General features: G+C 46.1%; 3 protein-coding genes across 3 annotated transcripts in view; 1 reads left to right on the top strand and 2 right to left on the bottom strand.

Annotated features, from left to right (window-relative positions):
• Positions 1–2,444, bottom strand: part of LOC107394260 (neuronal membrane glycoprotein M6-a) — a 24,933-nt gene extending 22,489 nt beyond the window's left edge. The window contains exon 1 of the mRNA XM_015973132.3: positions 2,277–2,444. Coding sequence (XP_015828618.1) covers positions 2,277–2,313 — 37 coding nt within the window. The 5' untranslated portion in view covers positions 2,314–2,444. The remainder of the gene's footprint in view (positions 1–2,276) is intronic.
• A 6,039-nt stretch (positions 2,445–8,483) lies between these two features.
• Positions 8,484–11,047, bottom strand: map1lc3c (microtubule-associated protein 1 light chain 3 gamma). The gene is made up of 4 exons (XM_015973119.3): positions 10,723–11,047; positions 10,593–10,648; positions 10,401–10,507; positions 8,484–8,767 (listed from the first exon to the last, which is right to left on the bottom strand). Exons 1-4 carry the CDS (start codon positions 10,781–10,783, stop codon positions 8,605–8,607), a joined length of 387 nt encoding a protein of 128 aa, XP_015828605.1. The 5' UTR covers positions 10,784–11,047; the 3' UTR covers positions 8,484–8,604.
• Positions 11,048–22,148: 11,101 nt separating this feature from the next.
• Positions 22,149–23,476, top strand: part of strn (striatin, calmodulin binding protein) — a 31,649-nt gene continuing 30,321 nt past the window's right edge. The window contains exon 1 of the mRNA XM_054743846.2: positions 22,149–22,500. Within this exon, the coding sequence (XP_054599821.2) occupies positions 22,285–22,500 (216 nt within the window). The 5' untranslated portion in view covers positions 22,149–22,284. The remainder of the gene's footprint in view (positions 22,501–23,476) is intronic.

Below are 23,476 nucleotides of genomic sequence, written 5' to 3'. Positions count from 1 at the left end.
AACACGGCTTTCATCAGATGACCGTTTAGGTGTAAAACTGCAGGTTTGTCCCAGAATAATCCTCTTCTCTCTTGTCTGAACTGAATCTAATCAAATCTGAAGCGGAAACAGAGACAAACAGCAGCAGGTTGATAATCTGTCATCAGCTGTTGATGACATCAGATCTGGACTCGTCCCGATCTAAACGCTCTGACTGATGCACCCATTCTGGTTCTAGGCCCGATACCGATTCACCTCTCAGAACCAGAACGCAGCTGCTGCTGCTGCCAGCCTGAATTAGTGACGGTGAGTTCACAGACTGGAAAAAGTGTGGGATTTTTTTTCATGCTGTTTAGAAACAAGGCTTTGACAGACTTCTGTGTTTAAGACGGACTGATGTTTTTGACAAGCCGATTCCTCTAAATAAATCCATGTTTTTACATGAAAAAAGGTTTAAAAGCGTTAAATAAATGATGTGGATCTAGAATGAGACGGCTTTATTTATTACAAATGTGACAAAAATAGTTTTGATTTTAAAAATGGACCAAAAAGCACAGCTCTGTGAATCTGAGACAGAGGAAGGCGTTCATACGGTGTCATGAATCATCACGCTTTCTTTCTAATAAATAGATTCAAACGTTTTGTTTTTACTTGTGTTTGACAGAAAAGCTCCTTCAGATTGTTCAGGAGGAAACAATCAGATGTTTCCTTCATAATAAGAAGCGGTTCTGTGCAGAACACCGATGATAAAAAGCAGTTACCCGTTTATTTTAATCCAATAAATCTGATGAAAGAATGGAAACATTTTCTGGATTTCTCAACATGGAGGTAATATTAAAGGTTAAACGTTTAGATGATAAAACTTCTGTAACTCGTCTGGTAGATGCATCAGACTGGTTCCTGTTCTCTTTGGTGTTCTGACCTCACCTGCCAGCCTTCCTCCCAGACACACCTGGGCTAGAGCAGGGATGGGAGGAGGGCGAGGCCAGCGGAGAGAGAGGGATGGGAGCTGGATGAACAGAAGGAGAGGGGGAGAAACGGCAAAGTGCCTGGAATGAAAAATCACGTTTGCTTGAACACGGAGACTCGACTTTCACCTCTCTGATTGGCTAAAACGAGTTCCTTCCAGAAAAAGCACACAAATCAGCCAATCAGAGAGCAGGAGACAAAGCCACAGCGATGTGACCATAGATGTAGCGTTCATAAAGGGAATAAAGGTCATCATTCCCAATTAGAATGGTTTAATTATTGGTTTTGTTTCGGAATCTGTGAAAGCTCCAACACCTCTGATGGAGTTCAGAGAGCGAAGGTGCAATGGAGACGGTGGACACGCCCATTTTCAGCTCCGACAACAACACAAAAAAATGTATATTAATGTTAGGATGATTAAAAATGCCATCGTTCAATAAAAAATAATCATCTAGAGAGCTGGGGCGATGACAATTGACCGGAATATTTTGGAAAAAGGTGAAAATGGAGAAAGAGAAACTGGGATGAAGGGAGGGAACGACAGTTTGAGAGGGTGGTGAGTCAGAGAGGAGTTAGAATAATGGTTTCAGAACCAGAACCCAGCAGAAAGACTGATGCGAGGAACCAGGAGACGGCTTCTGCTGGAGGGATGTGGAAAATGGAGGGAAAGGGTGAGATATCAGAGGAAGGGGGGAGACGTGCAGAGAGAAGAAGAGGAGTTCAGACAAGCGTGAAGCTTCAACAATGGAGGCAAACAAAGAGCATCCCGACGAAGGCATCAATCACTGCCCCACTTACCCCCCCCCCCCATCATCATTTCTGCTCTTTATTTCAAGGTTTTACCCCACACTCGTTCCCTCTTTCTCCCCCTTTCCTCCCTCGAGCCACTCCCACCTCCTCCGTCCACGCATCCATCCATCTGCCTGTCCATCTGTCCGCCCAGCCTCTAAACAACACGACCCCTTGGTGTCCGTCATTACCTCAACCCAAACAATCTGACAGTTTATTCACCGCAGCTCAGAAAAGCCTCGTCCCGTGATGCCGAGCTGCGATCACACACAGCAGTGCTTCATTAACATGCACGGCATCCCTCCATTTCTCATGAAAACAACAACGAGGGAAATAGATCGGAATGCTGAACCTGGTGCACACTGAAAAAACCCCAAACGGTAATCAGGTTTTATTTAGCCGGACAGGGATGCTGTCGTACTTCAGCCCACAAACACACAAAGGAATCCCACGGCACCCACAGGGATGCATGGATGGATAAACAGAACAATGGAAGCATCTGACCAAAGATAAAATGTTCTGATTATTCCGAGTCCTACCTTTCTGGCTCTGAGATTCGTCCATGTTTTCCTCCATGGTGGCGGATTACAGTCCTTTTGTCTCGGTTTAGGGTGAAGCTGTGTGTAAAGCCTCTTGCTAGCACTCAGCTCGGTGTGCGTGTGTGTACGTGGGAGGCAGTGTGTGTGTGTGTGAATGTATTTTTCCCTCCCTGCAGATGATGGAAGCTCAGGGAAGTCCCTGTTTCTGATCTCTCTCCTCACCAGGTTTTTCCAGCATCCTTTCATCTGAAATTTTACCTCATTGCCCCAAACCTTTAAAAAACAACAACAATTAAACGTGAATGATAATGGAGAAGTTTGGGTTTTATTTACAACTAAAAACCTCCCGATCCAGTCCAGCACATGGTAAATGGTCTGTGTTTGATATTGTGCCCTCTGGGGTTCCAGAACCCCCCAAAGTGCTTCACAACACAATCGGTCATCCACCCATTCACTGACACATTCACTCGCTGGTGGGGATGAGCTACAATGTAGCCACAGCTGCCCTGGAGCGCACTGACGGAGGCAGCCGAACAAGGATGCAGCAGTAGCATTCCCTGGCAGGACCGGGATCAAGCCTACTACTCTCCAATTTCTGGACAACCTGCTCTGTCTAGGCTAAACTCCTGTTGTCCAGTCTAAACTCCTGATCCGGTCCAGTCTAAACTCCTGATCCGGTCCAGTCTAAACTCCTGATCCGGTCTAGTTTTGTCTCGTGGACATAATGCAAAACACTTACAATTTGAAACCATTTTTTTTTTATCTAGTGAATCCAGACAGCTGGCAAAGTCAAAGTCCCATTAGTTGTCACACACACTGATGTGTGTGCAACATTTGTTCTCCGCATTTGACCCATCCCCTGGGGGAGCGGTGAGCTGCAGACACAGCCGCGCTCGGGAACCATTTGGTGGTTTAACCCCCCCAATCCAACCCCTTAATGCTGAGTGTCAAAAAGGGAGACATTGGGTCCCATTTTTTCAAAGTCAAAGTCCGACCAGGAATTGAATCCTGAACTCCTGGTCTCAGGGCAGACACTCTACCACCAGGCCACTGAGCTGGTTCAGAACGGTGGGCCGCCATCCAATATGTGAATATATGGTCTGGCCACGATCCATGAAAAAAATCTGTCATAAGGCCAACTACCCCTGACTGCCTCCCGGAGATCAGTTGCGGGGCAAAATGTGGGCGGGATCAAATGTTTATAGGTGGGCGGAGACAACTATTTGACTCCGGCTCCTCTCTCAGTGGAGAGAGGAGCCAGGGGCTACTCCATAGGGCGAAATCTATGGTTGTCTTTTTAACAGTCTCCACATGCTACTGGTCAACGAACAACGTGATGTACTCATCTCTACAGATGTCAACAGGGCATACACTACTGAGGAAAATGCAAATGCATCCTTTTTCTAAATAAAGAACTTAAATATCTGCTATTTACTCAAAGAAAATCCAAAGTCGAAACCAAAGTCGTCTCAAACAAGCCACCACCAACTTTACGGTTTCGCTTGGTCGCAGCGATGGTGCTAATCCACCAAACTGAGAGTGCTGTGACTGTCCAGACACAAAACTTCTGTTTCAGAGTTCTGATTTAAACAAACGAAAGCTGCTGTGTGGTTTCAGGTTAAAATATTTGTTTCCTCTAAATTTTCAGCTTCCACTTTCCTATCAGGTGACCCCCGCCAGGGCAGGGGGTGGTCAAACAGGGTTTAAAGTTTATGACTTGGCAGGGATGAAGTGAAGCACCCCTTAAAAAAATATTAAAATAAAAAATAAAAATACACCAGAGGTCCATCTGACCCCATTAACAATGCAGGAGGGTCAAATGTTAACTTCCCTGATGTTGATTTTATTTCCCTGTTTTCATTGGTCTCTTTATCCATTTGTTTCTACTTTAATGTTTTTTTTTTTTGCACTATTTGAATTGCTTTTATTATCTGTTTATTCATGTGTTTCACTTTTCTTATGTACTGTGTTCAGCGCCTTGGGCTTCCTGACAAGGAAGGCGCTTTATTAGAAAAAGCTTTGATTTGAGTTTGATTTATTCTTACAGCTGAAATGTCTCCCCAGGCTTCCTTCCTTAATTATCTTCACTAAATTAAACTAATCAGCTGTGTTCATGACCTAAATCCTGCTGGAACCAGACTGCAGCGCCAGGTATGTCAGCTCAATTTTCTAAGCCCCAAAAGAGCGGCCCGCCATTTTGAAGTTGCAGGTGGAATGTTCTGGCCACAGGGGGCGACAGGGGCTGGGTGGCCTTGCATTAACCCTGTAAAGCAGGGGTAGTCAATAGGAAGCCTCTCTTTCCGGTCGGCTCATGGGTCCCTGGAAGAACGAAAAAAATGATTGCAAGTCAATGGTGTTATTTTCTAATCCGCTTTGCCTCAGACCCTGGGTCGCACATATGTTGTACAAAAATGTAAAGGAAAAGTAATAATTGGTGTTTCGACCATGCCTGTCACGTACTTTGAGATTTATCAGCTTGGAAATGTTCGTAAATAGCATGGCTACACACCAGAAATCGGAACGTCACACCACATAATCTCCTCTCCCCAAAGTAGCTGCTACTTACCAAATGACCAGATTTATGGAGGTTCTTTCCTCCTGTGGGAAGTTTGCTGAACTTACAGCCCTTTTCCCTCAGTTTTCTCCGCGTCTGCTTCGATGAAATCACTTTCGTGAAGCGCATTTGTAGTCATAGACTTATTTTCACACAAAACCTAAAATAAAGTCCCCCCTGTTCGAAAATAAGCATGTTTTTGGTATCAAAATGTGTCTTTAAAATTCACAGACATCATATGTGAAATCCATGGCACAAAACAAGCTGAATTAGATTTTAGCCCCATTGACTTGCATTCATTTTTTCGTCCTTCCGGGACCCGTGGTCCAGAAGTAGATGGGTGTGACTTAGGCTCCCTATTCCAGGCCTGTAGGGCCGGTATCCAGCACATTTTAGTGGTTTCTCTGCTCCAACACACATGATTCAGTGGCTGAATCACCTGTGCAGCATTTGACATTTTGGTTTAGATTTAACATTTAGATATACTATTAACTTTTACATTTAGATGTAATATTTATGTTTAATTTTTAGATTTAATTGTTGGATTTATATTTATATTTAACATTTACACTTAGCATTTAGATTTAGGTTAGCTGAAATTGAGACATTTAAACATTTTAAATTTTGAATATAGGAAAGTCTGCACAATTGTTTGCACCAGCAATTTATACTTTGCATCCCATATTTTCCCCCAGACAATGACTTACACAGCATTCATCCCTAAAGACAACTGCAAATTAATTTAAAAAATGACTAAAGTTGATCTTTGAGCTAAACCAGGTACACATGGGGTTGGAAGCCAATGATGCTAACTGTAATGCATTACAGTGCATTAGCTTCAGGAAGCTAATTAAGCTATCTGTAACACAACACTGTTAGCCTCATGATGATAAGTACGCTATACTTGATACATTACTGTGTTAGCTTCAGGAAGCTAATTAAGCTATCTGTAACACAACACTGTTAGCCTAGCCTCATGCTAACAAGTATGCTATACTTGATACATTACTGTGTTAGCTTTAGTAAGCTAATACAGCCATCTGTAACTCATTACTGTGCATAATAGCTTTATTAACAGCTAAACACTGAAGCTAACCAACATGTCATGCCACTTATTTATACACAACCATGAGAATGTTTTAAGGTGCAAACCAGGTGCTCATTAAACTCACCTCCACCGGATGAACAGGCGTTCAGTTTGGAGTTGAGTCTCTGAGTTAACGCAGCTTTGAGCTTTAAGTTGTCTTTTTACTTGATTGCCAGGAACGACTGTGGCTTCTATCATTAAAAACAGGGAAAAAGAAGCGGGAAAATACTGAACTGTGCCTTGGGAACAGTGGTCGGCGTCAAGCTGCATCGGTCCAAACTGCTCCAAGTAGTGCTACTGGAAAAACACCCGTAGTATTAAATCCCATCAGAATTCTGGGTAAAATAAAACATGTCCGACCCTTTGGCTTTGGGATTTAAGTGTACATTAGAGAAAGCATTCACAGTCATCTGCTGTATTGGTATAAGCGTGTTAATGTAATAAAGTCAGAACCCTTAATCATTTTTTTTCTGTGGTTGCACTGAAGGGATGGGCTTCAGAACAAACAGAAAGTGTGGTGAACCAAATATACTTTAGTGGAAAACGCCATTATATTTTGACCACACCTGGTTCAAGATCAAACTGTATAATCAAAATAGATTTGTTGTAAAGGCAAACAGGTTGCAGTAATCAGGCTGTGGCAGCAGGGGGCAGAAGTGAACAGATAGTGAAATTTATCCTAATAAATAAAAATCAGAAACAGTGTTGGGAACGTTACCTTTAATAAGTAATTAGTTATAGTTACCAATTACTTTGTCAAAAAGTACTGCAGTTACTTACTGAGTTACGAGATTATAAAAGTAACTAATTACCAAGAAAAATAACTACTTAGTTACTTTTTTCATTAAGAAAGCAAGAAAAATGGCTTCCCCTCTTAGTTAAACTAACTTAATTTACTATAAATGACTACAATAGTGAAATATAAATGACTAATGACTGGAACATAATAAAATGTCCAAATGTTTTTTATAAACCTGAATAATTTAAATAACCACTAAACAGGAGGAACTACTAACAGGAACATTACACTTATCTAGACTATTAAAAGTTTGCTGTGTGATATTTAACAACACCCCAATCAGCTAAAATATAAAATTGCAAATAGAAACACCTGTAAAGGTTCCCGAGCCTTTAAATGGTCTCTCAGTCTTAATTGGGCAGCAGTAGCTCAACAGGTTGAGTGGGTTGTCCAGTAATTGGAAGGTTGCAGGTTCGATCCCGGCTCCGGGCAGAGAATTCTGCTGTTGTGTCCTTGGGCAAGACACTTAACCCACCTTGCTTGCTGGTGGTGGTTGAAGCCTCGCCTCTGTCAGTGCGCCCCAGGGCAGCTGTGGCCACATCGTAGCTCGTCCCCACCAGTGCATGTGTGTGTGAATGGATGAATGATACACTGTAGTGTAAAGCGCCTTGGAGTCCTTACTCTGAGAGGCGCTGTACAAGTGCGGGTCATTTATCATTAAGTTACAGAAATAAATGTAAATTTGAGGAGTATTTTCGTTTTTCCAGCTTCACATAATTATGTGTTTTAGTAGCATTTCTGGGTGGTAAACACACACAGGTAGTTCTGATAACACCTGAGCTCCATGACGTCTGAGACTGATGCGTCAGTGTTACAGCGGGACTAAAGACATGATCAGAAACAGGTTACAGCTGGATGATCTAGGAAGGTAGAAGATCAGGACGTCTGAGCAGAGCGGACCTTTGGGACGTCCCGCTGTCACGCTAAGGGCACGGCTGCAGATCCACACCTGCAGCTGTAGATATTCATCACATCTTCCTCGTTCTTCACGGCCGTGATGCGCTTGGATGAAAACATCTGCCTGTTTGGTGCGTTACCGACACCTCTCTCTCTCCCTGGCTGCAGCTGATGTGTGGCGGTCAGAAAGTCTCACACTGTTGCTCAACATTCGACAAGCACATAGTAACGCATAGCTTTCCGTCCCCAGTAACGGCGTTGCAACAGTGGGAAGATTATTCAGTTACCCGAAAAGAGAACACAGTAGCACCGTTATTTTATTCCCATCACTGATCAGAAGTCATTAATGTTCCATCAGCCTCAATGCAGCTACTTCTGATCAATTCAGAGCAGTTCTTCAGGTCCATCTTAAGACAGTGTAGTTAATCACATTAAATTAAGGTTTAAAAAGACAATTTTAGACCAGAACCAAGTAATGCAGATCTAGGACCTGTGGTCGGATGTGAATCACATCTAGGGGAACCGCCTCATCAGGTTTCTGTGGCTCACTTTCCAAATCCTGGTGATCTAGTATTAGACGAACTGAAAAATAAATTTCCATTTGATTTAACAGATAAGAGGGACAAATAAAAATAAAGTCACAATTCTTTCTGCTGTAGAATCTGAGATCTCAGGTTTTTTGTTATTGTTTGAATTTAACTCATTAAGAACCAAAAAAGCTAATTCAGTATCAACTTCCCAATTCAAAACAACTACTTTTCCTTTTAGAGTGCGTCAGTAATTAAAGCAGATTAATCCATACCAATCCTTAATAACCTGAATGAACCTTCCAAACACCCACAGAACATTAGAGAACCTTCACAACCAGACTCCAGATCAACGCATTTATTGGATCAACGTCATTAAAATTCATCTTCAAAAATATATAAAAATATTTTCTATTTACAGCAGAGTCAGACCAGCAGCCTGGAGCAGAATAAAACATTGAGCTTTAGAGTCCAAACATCTCCTGAGAGGCGTAGGTCATGTAGAGGAAGCCGTCCTCATCCTGGTGGTCCTTGTAGACCTGGGCCATGGTCAGGGACATGCTGGCCAAGCCGCTGTTGTTGATGAGCAGGTAGAAGGCCTGACTGGGCAGCAGAGCCATCCGGTTCCTGTGATTCAGAACAGAACCATTAAAGTCCTAAACGCCAAAGGATCTACAAAACCAAGTAGTAAAATAAAATCTTCACTTCCTGATTCAGTTATTTTATTCTCAGTAGTCAGTCTGATTTTAGTAAGACTTTTAAAACTGACAGAATGTCTCAGAAAGTTTCATCATGCTGCAAACAAACCTCAGCTAGAAATATCCGATTTGGGAGAAGCAAAGGATCATGGGAGATTCACTTCCTGTAGTGAATCTCACCCCTAATCCACCCCCATTTCAAACCATGTGTGTTGGAGCAGACGTGTCTACAACACGCACACGTGGCATCGAAGGAGGCAGCACTAGCTCAGGAGGTAGAGCAGGTTGTCCTGTAATCAGAAGGTTGCAGGTTTAATCCTGGCTTCTGCCAGAGAATTCTGCTGTTGTGTCCTTGGGCAAGACACTCAACCCTCCTTGCCTGCCTCAGAGGGCCTTGGGGGTGCTGAGCTTGCAGCCCTACCTCAGTCAGTGCACTCCAGGGCAGCTGTGGCTTTATATCTCAGTGTGTGAATGGATGACACTAAAGCGATTTGAGTCCCAATTCTGAAAGGTGCTCTACAAGTGTGGCATCTTATCTTAATCATTTTATTTTAGCTGCAAGCGTCACCCTGAAGATGCTGGGCCTCTCTGGAGGTCTGGACACCATTTATCTAGAACCTGCAGCTAGGAGAACCTTGAGGACCAGGGTTGGACAACTGGAGGCAGCTCTGCCATCATCATCATCATCATCATCACCATCACCACCACTATCACCATCATCATCATCATCATCACCACTATCACCAGGTACCAAAAATCTGAAACAGCTTGAAATTCAGTTCAAGCTGCTTCATAAACGCCACAAGGGGGCGCTGCCGAGAACCGAACCCTGATTCTGCTTCTGGACTCTGACCCACCAAATGAGAGCGGGGTCAGTCTGACCTTTGACCTCTTGTCAGATATTTGACTAAAAACTACAGTGGCTCTACAGACACCCAATCCCACCCCTGTTGATGGATCAGTTTCTGCTTCTAAAAGCCGCCCCCCCCCCCCCCACCCCCACCCCCCATCTAAGTTTTGTTGTTCTGCTTAAGAGCAGCAGAACCGACCCGAACCAGGACGCCTGGTCCAGTATAGATCGTGTCCCCTGGGGGTGGGGGGGGGGGGGGGGGTCAAAGACCATCAGACTGCTGAAAATATTCTGAACTTGAGCTGGAAGATTCAAATCCGATCTGACAGATTAAACTATCAGAGCGCTGTGGTCTCCATGGCAACAAGCTGTCTCACGGGTGAGTTCATCGATCTTCCCTCAGACGCTTTGTTTTCTGATCAAAGCTACTCAACAGTCTGAAGTACGCCACAGCAGGACTGGTTCTAGTGGGTTCTACTGGGTCACCAGCAGAGGAGAACGTGCAGCAACAGAAAGTCAGAATTCACAGTAATGAACGAGGAGAGGTTTCTCATTCCCGGGAATTAGACGCGTCCTTCCAGCGGTCAGAAAACGTCTCAAACAGAAAACAAACTTCAGTAAATGACTAAGCCAGACCCTTCAGGTGTACATGTCTCTGAGGGGTTACTAACAGCTGATCTGGTCCGGGCCCAGGTCCGAGTGGATCCTTTACCTGATGATGGTGACGAACTGGGTCATGGTGAGTTCGTGTGGTACCAGGAACTTGGTTTTGTCCAGAGGAGGAAGGTATTTTTCCTTCTCGTAGCGCTCGATGATGACCTGAAATCAGAGGAAAAACATCTGAGACCAACCCAGCTTTTCACGACCAGACCGAACCAGGTCCGAACCAGGTCCTCCGACTTACCGGGATCTTGTTGGGGAACTTGGACCGGATCCCCGCCACCTCCAGTTTTCTAGTGGCTGCCAAGAAAAGACAGGTATTACACTCGCATTTGTAACTTGGTGAGGTTCTGGTTCCGGTCGTGAACGCTTACCGAAGCTCTTCCTCTGTTTGAAGGGTTTGTTCTGCAGTGGGTTCTTGTCAAACGGAGGCATGATGGCTTTGTGTCCGAGTTTAACGCCCAACCGGAGTTAAATAGAGGCGGCTGTGCCGCATCAGCTGATTAGCACATGGCCGCAGTCATAGCGCCAAACGTCGGCGGAATAATCAAGTTAGAGCCGCAATGGCCCGGGTCCACAGGGCCGGTCAGGGCCAGGCTGGGGGTGGCCAGTGACCAGGGGTCCCATTTATAAAACTTGCTTATGCACACACAGGGTCTAAAAATGGCGTACTTTATTTTCTATGTAAACTTTGTAAATTATGGGGGAAAAAAACAAACAAACAAAAAATAAACTTTAGGCTACTTTAAGGACTAAGTTCACTGATTGTTTCAATACATCTGCAGTGATCTTTAGTATAAATGTATACTATGGTCATGAGCTTCGGGTGGTGACACAAAGAATGTGATCACAGATACAAGTGGTCAAAATGAGTTTTCTCTACAGGGTGGCTGGACTCTCCCATTTTTACAAAACAGTGCCATCAATTTGATGCAAAGCTGTGGCGGCATCAGGGAGCTTAGGTTGTTTATAGGTGGTCAGACAGTGGCGGTAATGTGTTGCAATCGTGTCCTTTTTAGGAAGGATTACGAGGTGGTGGCGTTACGGGGGTATCGGGCCAGTCTCTGCGCTGCCATGGACTTCCGTTTATTTTGGACATAACTTGTTTTTATTGTGATTGAAGCTGCGCTCGTTAAGTTTTTTAACAGGCCGCACATAAAGGTGTCTGTCCTCCATAGTCCTCGTGCAGTCTCTGGTTATCTGACCTCCAGCACCAACGGAGAGAAGCTCCTGGAGCGCTGCATTGCTCCAGTTTGCCGTCTCACCTCTCAACTTATGGCCTGTTTTTACTTTTATTTTCAATATAATTGCCGGCTGGAGCTCGGCATTAACTCCCCACGTCATCACACCTCCCGCTGTTGCGCCAAGGCAAAGCCGAGAGGCATTGGAAGTCAACTAGATTAGAATGTCATAGGCTGCATTTTAAAGAACTGATAACATCTTTGAATGAGATGGTGAAAAGTTCCAACTTACTTTGCTCAGCTTTAGGGATATCCCGTTCCAACATCGACATCGAAAGTAGTTCAATATCAGCCCAAAAACACTGTATCGGATTACACCGGACTGCATCAAAATCTCCGACATAAGCAGTCCGTTAAGGTTCACATTTTTACAACCAATGGTTAAAAAAATAGTTTTTTTTTCATACTTAATGCTATTGGATCTTGTTCTCCGATGCCCCGATGCCTCTGGCCCGGGGGGCCGATGCCGCCGCCTCCAGCCCTGAGGTCGTCGCCGCCGCCTCCAGTCCAGAAGTCAAAGACGTGTCCTCCGACGTCTCTGCCTCCGGTCACCGCCAGTCCTGCCCTCACCAGGCGCGGGCCTCCAAGAGCCCGTCGTCGCCTCCTCCTCTGCCACAGACGCAGGCCCCCGGACTCTACTGGTCCCTGCCTCCTCTCCGTCAGTCCCTCTCGGCCCTCCCTCCGGGTCCCCCTCCTCCCACCCTGCTCTATGTTCCTGTGGGCGTCTGGAATCCGCCCTTTGAGGGGGGGGGGTACTGTCACACCCTGTCCTGTCTCCCCATTCGGTTCAGTCCTGTGTCCATGTTAATTGCTCCCACCTGCCTCTCTGCCCAATCACCCAAGGTCCCAGCTCCTCCTGTGTTTAAACCCTGTTAGTCCATTTCGTCTGGTTGATTCACTGTTTCATTGTCCTGCGTGTCTCATTAAAACCCTTTAAATGTTCCTGTCCGCCTGCCTGCCTCCTTCCTCACCCGCGTGTGGATCCTCACCTCCATTTCACTCACCGGCACGCCTGACACCTCCTTACATTACTGAACTGTTAAAGCCTTATGCTCCAACCGAGCCCTCAGGTCCACACACCAGAACCTTCTAGAAGTTCATAAGATCAGACATAAAAGTTAAGGTGATGGCTCCTTCCAGACTGCTGCTCCCTGACTCTGGAATGATCTTCCTTTATCCTTACGCAGTATTGACAGTCTGGACACTTTAAAAAAACTGCTAAATTATTTGAAGCTGCTTTTACCTAAATATTTTCTTACTATTTTACTCAAATTTGTAATCATCATTTATTAGTTTTATGGTATTTTATAATTTTATGACTTTGTTGTTCTGACTTTCATTTATTTCAGTTTTGAGCTATTAGGATTTTATGACTTTATACTTTGTTTTGTTTTGATCTGAAGCACTTTGCGTTTTTCTGTCTGTGATGAGTGCTTTACAAATAAAATTTACTTGCTTACAAGTCGCAGTCACCTTTTATGAGACAGACAATTACTGCAACATTACTATCAAGCGAGGCGTAGCGAATGCTGCAAAATTGGCGCAATGCTATGCCGGCATGGCGTGTCTATTAGGCACGCTGTAGCAGTAACATTACGCTGATTTCCCGGCATGGTGTGTTTTGTAAAAAGGGCTTTATAGACGGGGTGAGAAGCGCAGTCGTGCGGGAGGGACTCAAAGTAGATGCACCGCTCCTCCACATCAAGAAGAGTCAAATGAGGTGGCTCAGGGATCTGGTTGGGATGCCTCCCTGGTGAGGTTTTTCAAGCCCATCCAACTGGGAAGAGACCCAAAGGAAGTCCCAGGACATGCTAGAAAGACTATGAGCGCCTTGAGAGCTCCCGGAAGAGCTGGCCCAATAGCTGAGGGGCAGGTCTGGGCCTCTCTTCGTAGGCTACTGCCCCCGCTACCCAACCCCAGAAAAGCAGATGAAAATGGATGGATATTGGGATTTTACACATTTAAGTTTTAAAAATATAACCTTGCTAATCTCACAACCTCAGTACAGACAATTTAGTGGGGACCTCCTTGGGGGTCACAGACCCCCAGTTGGGAACCACTGCTTTGAACCATTCTAGAACGTTTTCATTACCAGTGTTGAATGGCAACATTAGCAGCATTAGCTTGGTGCAGACTCGGCAACATCACAGGCTCACCAAGGAGAAACCTCCGCCTTTCCAAAATTAAAGCCAGCAAGGAAGTGACAAAAATTGCAGTTCCCCTCTCATACTAGGGGCTGGAGAAAGGAGCAAGTCACCAATGACCCCTAAATGCTAAATTCAAAGCAGAAATAAGCATGTGGTACAAAAATGTTTTAGGTTTAATACCGTAAATCCTCTAATACAGGTCGGTATTCAATTAAAGGCCGGGTCTCCAATTTTGGCCGGTGTCGGAGTCGGCGAAGGTGAATAATGGTCGGTCTCTTATTGTGGCCGGGTGGAATGTGGTAACAAGCAAGTACGGGGGGCGGTTGTGTCATCGTCTCACTTTTGATTTGCCAGTGATAGACTTCGAGGGTAACTTTAACCGTGCGGAGACGAAGAGGAGGCGAAAATTTGATATCAAGTTCAAAGAGAACGTGCTGATTATGCTGCAGAACACTCTGGGGAGCAGTAGCAGGGGTTGTATGAACTAGTCGACTTCACTATAGTGACTTTTTATGCCTGTCGTCGACTAGTCGCTGTCACGTGATAATGACCGGCAAGATGCAGCCCTCGGAAAAGACAGCAGCCTGCTGTCAGCAGGTGACAAGCTCCTGCGCTCGGGGGGGCAACGCACTGTGCCAGAGCGTCGGTACTGACACGCGATCGTTCATGTCGGCTCATTTCATTTAATGTTTTCTGTCTTTTACTTGCACCTGATGTGTTTCGCTGTGGAGCGGGGCGCATCACCTTGTCCTCTGACGCACCGATCACTGATGCGGCCGCCAAGCAGCACGCACTCCGCTGTTTTAGCGGTCGGTAGATCTTTTAGAACTGCAGTTCAAAGGTAACTCATGAGGTGAATATATATGAACCCAGGTAGCAGTTTCTCTTTAGGATTGAGAGGAGATGCAGGAAGATAATAAACAGATACAGGACAGAAAAATAGTCAAATAAAAACAAGTTAGTTTTTGTACCTGCTGGTTGCAACAAACAGACACCATTGAAGGTAATCAGAAGTGAGGAACAGAAAATGAAATAATTATTTTAATGTTTAGAGCAGCAGGAACTCTGAGAGGCTGCAGGCGCATCAGTGAGTTTGCGGCCGCTGCGCAGGGGGAGGGGGGAGAGGGCTGAAGCAGGGGGAGAGGGCTGAAGCAGGGGGAGGGGGGGGAGGGCTGAAGCAGGGGGAGGGGGGAGAGGGCTGAAGCAGAAACTACCGTTGTTAAAAGAAATGTGTTTAACTTTGAAAATGTAGGCTCAATTTTAATTGTCAAAAACTCCAGCGAACCATTAGTTCATTTTGCTCAAATAGAAATAGAGGCCTGCCTCTAATACTGGTCCTCCTTCCAATAAAGGCCTGGAGCTTGATGAGCTTGAGTCAAATACAGGCCCGGGCCTGTATTAGAGGATTTACGGTATGTCAAGTTTACTGTCATGACAACTCTGAGGGGGGACAAACTTTTTTCTAACTCATGTAGATTTAATTAAAGCTTGAAATTTTAGATACTTTGGCGTGTGTCCATTTGATTGACAGGTTCCAGATGAGCCATCAGAGCAAGCACTAGCTGATTGCCCTCCTGCTTCCTCCAGAGAAGGCCTCCGCCTTGGCCTTACGCTTAAAGTGTTACAGCCTAGGAGGCAGAGGTCAGCAGAGTCATTCAGCTGAAGCTGTCTGTAAGCTAAATCTCTGTTACCCTCGGTTGACTCAGTTAGCTCGTAGCTAACTCAGCTCAGAGTTTCATGGGTGTCAATCATCTTCCCCCACCCTCACAGTCCCACTCTCAGCTTCATTTATGTATTTTCTGGCAGTGTCGAGACACGTGACACAGCTTAGAGGGCTGTGGTGGGAACCGCCCACTAGGACTCAATTAAACTCGTCAGAAACTTAGGTGACAGCGTGGAGGGTTGGTCCATAATCATTGACGTTCACAGAACTATGTTCCTCTTTTACCATTTTTGAAAGAAGAACAGACCACGCCCCAGCCAGCTGAGAAGTAAATGTGTTCTCCAAAATCCACCTGAGGTTAAATAATCTACTTTGTCCCTGATTTATTTCCCTCTCAGGGCCTACTCTACTTCAGAAGGATGGATTTTAGGAATTTACTTTATGATTGTAATATTTTTAATGTGTGAGCAAATGTTCCCAAAACTTTGTTTTCTTAGGGTTTTGGTTGAGTTTGTGTGGATGTGCTGCATAACCATAGCAACCACAGAGTTACTTTAAAACACCAGTCTAGTCAGTAGGATGGAAATCCAGCTGAGCTTTCCGAAACCCCGCCCACACTCTGTCAGACGGCCAGACAGACGGAGATGTTCCAGGGCTGAATTATCGTTCCTGTCCATCTAGTTCAGAGACAAGAGTAGCTATTCCACACAGTCTCAATCCCAAAACAAAGTGAAAGTAAATTTAACTCAACATACGAGACATTTCTATGAGCCAGTCAGTTAGCCCGAGCATCATTAGCTCTGCAGGGGGATTTTTTTTCCTGTAAAAATTATCTCGTTATTTAGGAAAAACAGAACCGTTTTTATTTTTCTTCCGAAAAATGTTCTTGTTAATTCGGAAAATCTGAACTTTTTTGTATTTGTGTGGCTGAAAGCAATACACTTCCGTAATTATCTACAATTTCTTGCAGGAGTGGGCTGGGACCAAAATTCGGCCCTGGCATTTTTTGTGAATTGTCGGCCCTCCCCATTGGGAGAGCGGTGGGGGTGGGGGGTGTTGCCGCCCGGAGATCAGCGGGACATTAGCTACATGCTAACGCGGTAAAACAACTTCTACGTCATCACTCTAACATGTTTTTCTAGCTAAAAATGCCTGGAAAAACTCTGTTAGCTTCGGGTTACCATGGAGTAGTGTCGGCCCAAGCTGGGCAAGCAGCCCACTTGGCTAAGCGGCCCACCGGGACAGTGCCAGAATGCCAGATAGGCCAGTCCACCCCTGTTTTCTTGTGAATTTAACACAGTTAGATGATGTTTAAATGTAGGCTTCAAAAGAACAGAACTAAATAGCAAGATATTCACAGATTCCACTTCTGCAGCTCATTACCTTCTGAACAGAGTACTTCGAAACATAAAACACATATCTGGACTCGTGGCAAGGTAGTCATCAAGCTACAACGCTGTAAAAAAAAACGTCCTCTGCTCCCGATGCCAAATTGTGCGCTAAAAGACCTTGAACCTGACACTCAGGGACCGTCTGAAAATAGAATAACCAGAAACGGCTCATGATAAGATATTAAAAAAACACAACCTCTTTACACTGCAGTGTCACCAAATTCACAAAATAACACTAACCACATGTGGTTGATACTACACTGGTTAGTTTAATCCAATAACACATTTTAGATTTTGGGTGAAATTTTAGATTATGTAAATTTCCATATCTGCTTCATTTTAAATTGTAGTGACACCAAATTCACTCAGCAAGTTATCATTGGATGCTGATCATATTACACCTTTAATGATTTTAGAGAAAATACTTGTCTGATTTTTGGTGTTTTTTATACCTTATAATTATCAATATCTCTTACATTGAAAATGTTAGTGACACCAATATGACGCCAACTAATTACCACTTACCTAATCTACATACCACACCATTTATTTATTTATTTGTTTTTGATTGTTTTTATTTACTTGGAAATGTCAGTAGCTCCTACACTGTATTGACACAAAATCATGCCCGCGCTGATCAACACTTACCTTCTCTCCATACTACATCTTTTACTTTTTCAACAAAATGCTTTTTTGTATGTATGCATTTTTATGTAAAGTGTAAACCAAAAAGATGTGGTATAGAGAGCAGATAAGTGGCGATCAGCAGGGGCCATTTTTAACAGGGTTTACAGTGTAGGAGCTATTGAAAAAATAAGAGAAATTATTATTATTTTTTTTGTTTGTTTTACTCCTCCTTGAACCATCACCTTATCGTGGTGGAGGAGTTTGAGTGCCCTAATGATCCTAGGAGCTATGTTGTCTGGGCACTTTGTGCCCCTGGTAGGGTCTCCCATGACAAGTGGGTCTTAGGTGAAGGGTGAGACAAAGAACGGTTCAGAAGATCTTTAATGGACGTAAAAACAAAGAGTCGGAGTACTCGGCCCGGAGGGTTACCGGGGTCCCATCCTGGAGCCAGGCCTGGGGTTGGGGCCCGTGAGCGAGCGCCTGGTGGCCGGACTTTCGCCCGCCCATGGGGCCCGGTCGGACCCAGCCCAAACTGAATACATGGGCTCATCCAACTGTGGACCCACCACCCGCAGGAGGAACATGAAGGGTCCGGTGCAGTGTGGATCGGGTGGCAGACCGAGGCGGGAGCCTTGGCGGTCCGATCCCCAGACAAAAAAACTGATTACTGGGACATGGAACATCACCTCGCTGGCGGGGAAGGAGCAGGAGCTTGTGGCAGAGGTTGAGCGGTACCGGCTAGATATAGTCGGACTCACCTCGACACATAGCATTGGCTCTGGAACCCAAGTCCTTGAGAGGGGTTGGACACTCTTCTTTACTGGAGTTGCTCCGGGTGAGAGGCGGAGGGCTGGGGTTGGCTTTTTGTTAGCCCCAAGACTCTCTGCCTGTGTGTTGGGGTTTACCCCGGGGGACGAGATGGTAGCTTCCTTGCGCCTTCGGGTCGGGGAACGGGTCCTGACTGTTGTTTGTGCTTATGGGCCAAATATCAGTTCAGAGTACCCACCCTTTTTGGAGTCCCTGGGATGAGTGCTAGATAGTGCTCCATCAGGGGACTCCATTGTCCTGCTGGGGGCCTCAATGCTCACGTGGGTAATGACAGCATGACCTGGAGGGGTGTGATTGGAAGGAACGGCCCGCCTGATCTGAACTCGAGTGGTGTTTCGTTATTGGACTTCTGTGCAAGCCGCAGTTTGGCCATAACAAACACCATGTTCGAACATAAGGATGCCCATCGGTACACTTGGTACCAGGGCAGCCTAGGTCGCAGGTCGATGATAGACTTTGTAGTCGTATCATCTGACCTGCGGCCGTATGTTTTGGACACCCGAGTGAAGAGAGGAGCAGAGCTGTCAACTGATCACCACCTGGTGGCGAGTTGGATCAGATGGCAGGGGAAGATGCTGCGTAGACCTGGAAGACCCAAACGCATAGTGAGGGTCTGCTGGGAACGCCTGGCAGAAGAACCTGTCAAGACGGTCTTCAACTCCCACCTCTGGCAGAGCTTTGACCGCAACCCGAGAGCAGTGGGGGACATTGACTCTTAGTTGGCCTTGTTCTACTCTGCAATTGTTGAGGCGGCTGTTGCTAGCTGTGGTCACAAGGTGGCTGTTGCCAGTCGTGGTGGCAGCCCCCGTACCCGCTGGTGGACACCAGAGGTTCGGGGAGCCGTCAGGCTGAAGAAGGAGGCCTACAGGGCGTGGCTGGTCTGTGGGTCTCCAGAGGCAGCAGACAGGTACCGGATAGCCAAGCGGGGTGCAGCAGTGGCAGTTGCTGAGGCAACATCTCGGGCGTGGGAGGAGTTTGGTGAGGCCATGGAGAAAGACTATCGATCAGCGGTAAAGAGGTTCTGGCAAACTGTCCGGTGCCTCAGGAGAGGGAGGCAGCAACTCACTCACACTGTTTACAGTGGGGATGGGGAGCTGCTGATGTCAACTGGGGCTATAGTCGGGCGGTGGAAGGAATACTTTGAGGAGCTCCTCAATCCCACCTACACGCATTCCGAAGAGGAGCCAGAGCCGGGAGACCTGGAGATGGACTGTCCGATCTCTGGGGCAGAAGTTGCTGAGGTAGTCAAACAACTACACAGCGGCGGAGCCCCGGGCGTGGATGAGATTCGTCCTGGGTATCTCAAGGCTATGGATGTTGTAGGGCTGTCATGGTTGACACGTCTCTGCAACATTGCGTGATCATCAGTGGCAGTTCCTGTGGAGTGGCAGACCGGGGTGGTGGTCCCCATCTTTAAGAAGGGTGACCGGAGGGTGTGTTCCAACTATAGGGGGATCACACTCCTCAGCCTCCCTGGAAAGGTCTACTCCAAGGTACTGGAGAGGAGGGTCCGATCGATAGTTGAATCTCAGATAGAGGAGGAGCAATGTGGTTTTCGTCCTGACCGTGGAACTGTGGACCAGCTCTATACCCTTGCAAGGGTGATGGAGGGGGCATGGGAGTTTGCCCAACCAATCCACATGTGCTTTGTGGATTTGGAGAAGGCTTATGACCGTGTCCCCAGGGGCACCCTGTGGGGGACGCTCCAGGAGTATGGGGTGGGTGGCTTTCTGTTAAGGGCCATTCAGTCCCTTTACCAGAGGAGCGTGAGTTTGGTCCGCATAGCCGGTAGTAAGTCGGACCTGTTCCCAGTGAGGGTTGGACTCCGCCAGGGCTGCCCTTTGTCACCGGTTCTGTTCATCACTTTTATGGACAGAATTTCTAGACGCAGCCGTGGTGTGGAGTGTGTCGAGTTTGGTGGCAGGAGAATCTCGTCTCTGCTTGTTGCGGATGATGTGGTCCTCCTAGCTTCATCCAGCTCTGACCTTCAGCTCTTGCTGGGTAGGTTCGCGGCCAAGTGTGAAGCGGCTGGGATGAGGATCAGCACCTCCAAATCTGAGACCATGGTTCTCGACCGGGAAAGGGTGGCTTGCCATCTCCGGGTCGGGGGAGAGGTCCTACCTCAAGTGGAGGAGTTTAAGTATCTCGGGGTCTTGTTCACGAGTGAGGGTAGGAGGGATCGGGAGATCGACAGGCGGATAGGTTCGGCGTCTGCAGTGATGCGGACGCTGAGCCGATCTATCGTGGTGAAGAGGGAGCTGAGCCAGAAAGCCAGACTCTCGATTTACCGGTCGATCTACGTCCCAATCCTCACCTATGGTCATGAGCTTTGGGTAATGACCGAAAGAACGAGATCGCGGATACAAGCGGCCGAAATGAGTTTCCTCCGTAGGGTGGCCGGGCTCAGCCTTAGAGATAGGGTGAGGAGCTCGGACATTCGGGAGGGACTCGGAGTAGAACCGCTGCTCCTCCGGATCGAAAGGAGCCAGTTGAGGTGGTTTGGGCATCTGGTCAGGATGCCTCCTGGACGCCTCCCTGGGGAGGTGTTTTGGGCATGTCCTGCCGGCAGGAGGCCCCCGGGTCGACCCAGGACACGTTGGAGAGGTTACATCTCCAATCTGGTCCGGGAACGCCTTGGGGTCCTGCCGGAGGAGCTGGTGGACAAGGCTGGGGAGAGGACGGTCTGGAGCTCCCTAGTTGGGATGCTGCCCCCGCGACCCGGACCCGGATAAGCGGAGGAAGACGACGATTTTTGTTTTAAAGCTAAAATGTGTATGACCGGCATCAAAGTGGTGATTTGCTGTGTGAATTTGGTGTCTCGTTTTAAATGGAGTAGCTATTGCAATTTACATTTTTTTTTTACCATTTTTACACTAAACAAAAAACGTTTACTTGGATTAAACTGAATTGTGTAGTATGAGCAGCATGTGTGCAGTGCTTTATTTGGAATTTGGTCACTGTCGTGTACAAGTGTGGAGTTTTTAAATATCTTATCACTGACCGTTTCTGGTGTTACTATTTGCAGACGGTTCCTGAGAGCTCCTCCTTTTTCGTTGGCCCATAGAGATCAATGTTTATGCGTTGGAAACAGAGCGCCACAGAAAACGGGTTAAAAAAAAACAATAATGAGATTGTAGTTTGTTCAATACCTTGCCACACTTCCAAAGATGTGTGTGCTGTGTTTCAAAATTCCTTTCTGTTCAGAAATTATCGAGCCGCAAAAGTCAAATCTGCGAATATTTTGCCAACTTTACTGAAGTAACAAAATAGTTATTAAATAATGAGTTATGGACAAAATGTTTCTTCTTATTATTATTATTGGTGTTGTTGTTATTAGGGATGCACCAGCATCTGTAAAAGTTAACTGATACCAGGAACCAATAACAATGCAGTTGCCTGAAAGTGGCTTCACTGTAAACTTCTCATTTCTGTTCATCAAATATTTTAGTTTTATGATCATTTCTAGTAATATATTTTATTTTTTATCTACCTCACAGTCTTATACGGTTGAAAGCAGAGAAGAAAATAAAACCTGTGTTCCAGTTCATTGCATTTATTTATTTTTATTTATTTATTTTTGTGGTAGAAGTATTGGTAAGGGCGAGTACTCAGATCCGAGTATCAGTATGGTATCGGTTTGGATAAAAGTGGTATTGCTGCATCCCTAGTTATTATTATTATTATTATTATTATTATTATTATTATTATTATTATTATTATTATTATTATTATTATTATACATTTAATTATGTGAAACCGATTTTTGTTCCATGTTTCCGTCATATTTGAACCACATGAATTCACCCATGTGAGAAATATTCACCTCTGGAGTTTATTTTGAAAATCTGTACCAGAAGTCTCGTTGACGCGTAAACACCGGAAGCTTGACGACAGATTCATCTGACAGCTGGGTCAGTCAGGACTGGAGTTCGGTCCCGCTCGGAGAGACGTTAATGGACCGTATCCTACCACTGAGTGTTTTTTAACCGAAGCGGTTGACAACACCGGACCGAACCAGCTCCCGCGTCCCGGTGAGGCCATGGACGAGCAGGCGGGTCCCGGTGTGTTCTTCAACAGCAACAACAACAACTCGGGTTCTCCCGGCAGCGTCCGAACCCCGCAGCCCGGAGAGGGCGGCGGAGAGGCGGCCAGGGCTCCGTACAGCATCCCGGGGATTCTACACTTCCTGCAGCACGAGTGGGCCCGGTTCGAGGTGGAACGGGCTCAATGGGAGGTGGAGCGGGCCGAGCTGCAGGTAAGCCGAGGCGGTTCAAGCTGTTGATGGGTTCGGTTCTATCCGGTCCAATCGTGGTCCCAATGCTAACCAGAGTAGCAACGTTTTGTGCGTCAGTGGTTCCGGTCCCGATCTGTGTGTGATGTTCGCACGTATAGGTTTGGAACAACCAGGTGGACCCGCGTGATGACGTCACGTTACCTGTGGTCAAGTCCTTGAAAACAAATGGTTGCAGTTCCATTATCGGACGGACACACGCAGCCCTCCTCAGTGTCCGATAATAGACGCAGAATTTTGTTTTCGGTTCGGTGCCGTTTCCCACAGGGTTCGAACCGAACTGGTTCGGTCTCACCTGGAGCAATCACGCAGCTGACTAACCTAGAGACATGAAGAGATTCATAAGCATGAGAAACATTTTAAGACCTTCTCCTAGTGCGTTACGTCACTATCGGTGAGTTACCTGAAGCGCTGCCAGCAGAGGCTGCTCCTGGGGGACTTTTTGGGTGTGTAAACTAAACTCTAGATAGACGGTTCTTCTGAGTCAGCTGGCTGTAGTCTGCAAGATAGACTTGTAGTTCTGCAGAGAGCATCTGAGCTGATACCGGTACCAGAGGTCCACAGTTAAATGGAATTGTTGGATCCTCCAGTTTCTAGAACTTCACACCTGGAGCCACATCTGGTTCTCCTCATCAAGGGTTTTACTTCAACTGGTGTCTGCCTCCAGAGTTCAGCTGCTATATCTGCAGCAGCTCTAAACATAACATTATTTAATATTGTGATGACGATATTATTTGCAATAAATAAAAACTTAACTCAGGAACGAGAAAAGCTAACGATGTGACGAAAGTGAAAAAGAAAACAAGAAAAGGTAATCGGTGGATCCCGGGAAAAGCAGAATCAGCAAAAAGAGCAGAACAAAGCTAACTCAGGTGTTTGCTAACCATCAAAATGAAGTACCGGTGTCGGTGCAGGATCTGCTCGGGTGCAGGATCGGCTC

The sequence above is a fragment of the Nothobranchius furzeri genome, chromosome 6, assembly GCF_043380555.1.
Source record: "Nothobranchius furzeri strain GRZ-AD chromosome 6, NfurGRZ-RIMD1, whole genome shotgun sequence".
NCBI classification, from domain to species: domain Eukaryota; kingdom Metazoa; phylum Chordata; class Actinopteri; order Cyprinodontiformes; family Nothobranchiidae; genus Nothobranchius; species Nothobranchius furzeri.
The sequence above is the reverse complement of the archived record's forward strand: the minus strand, read 5'-3'. Positions and strand labels throughout refer to the sequence as shown.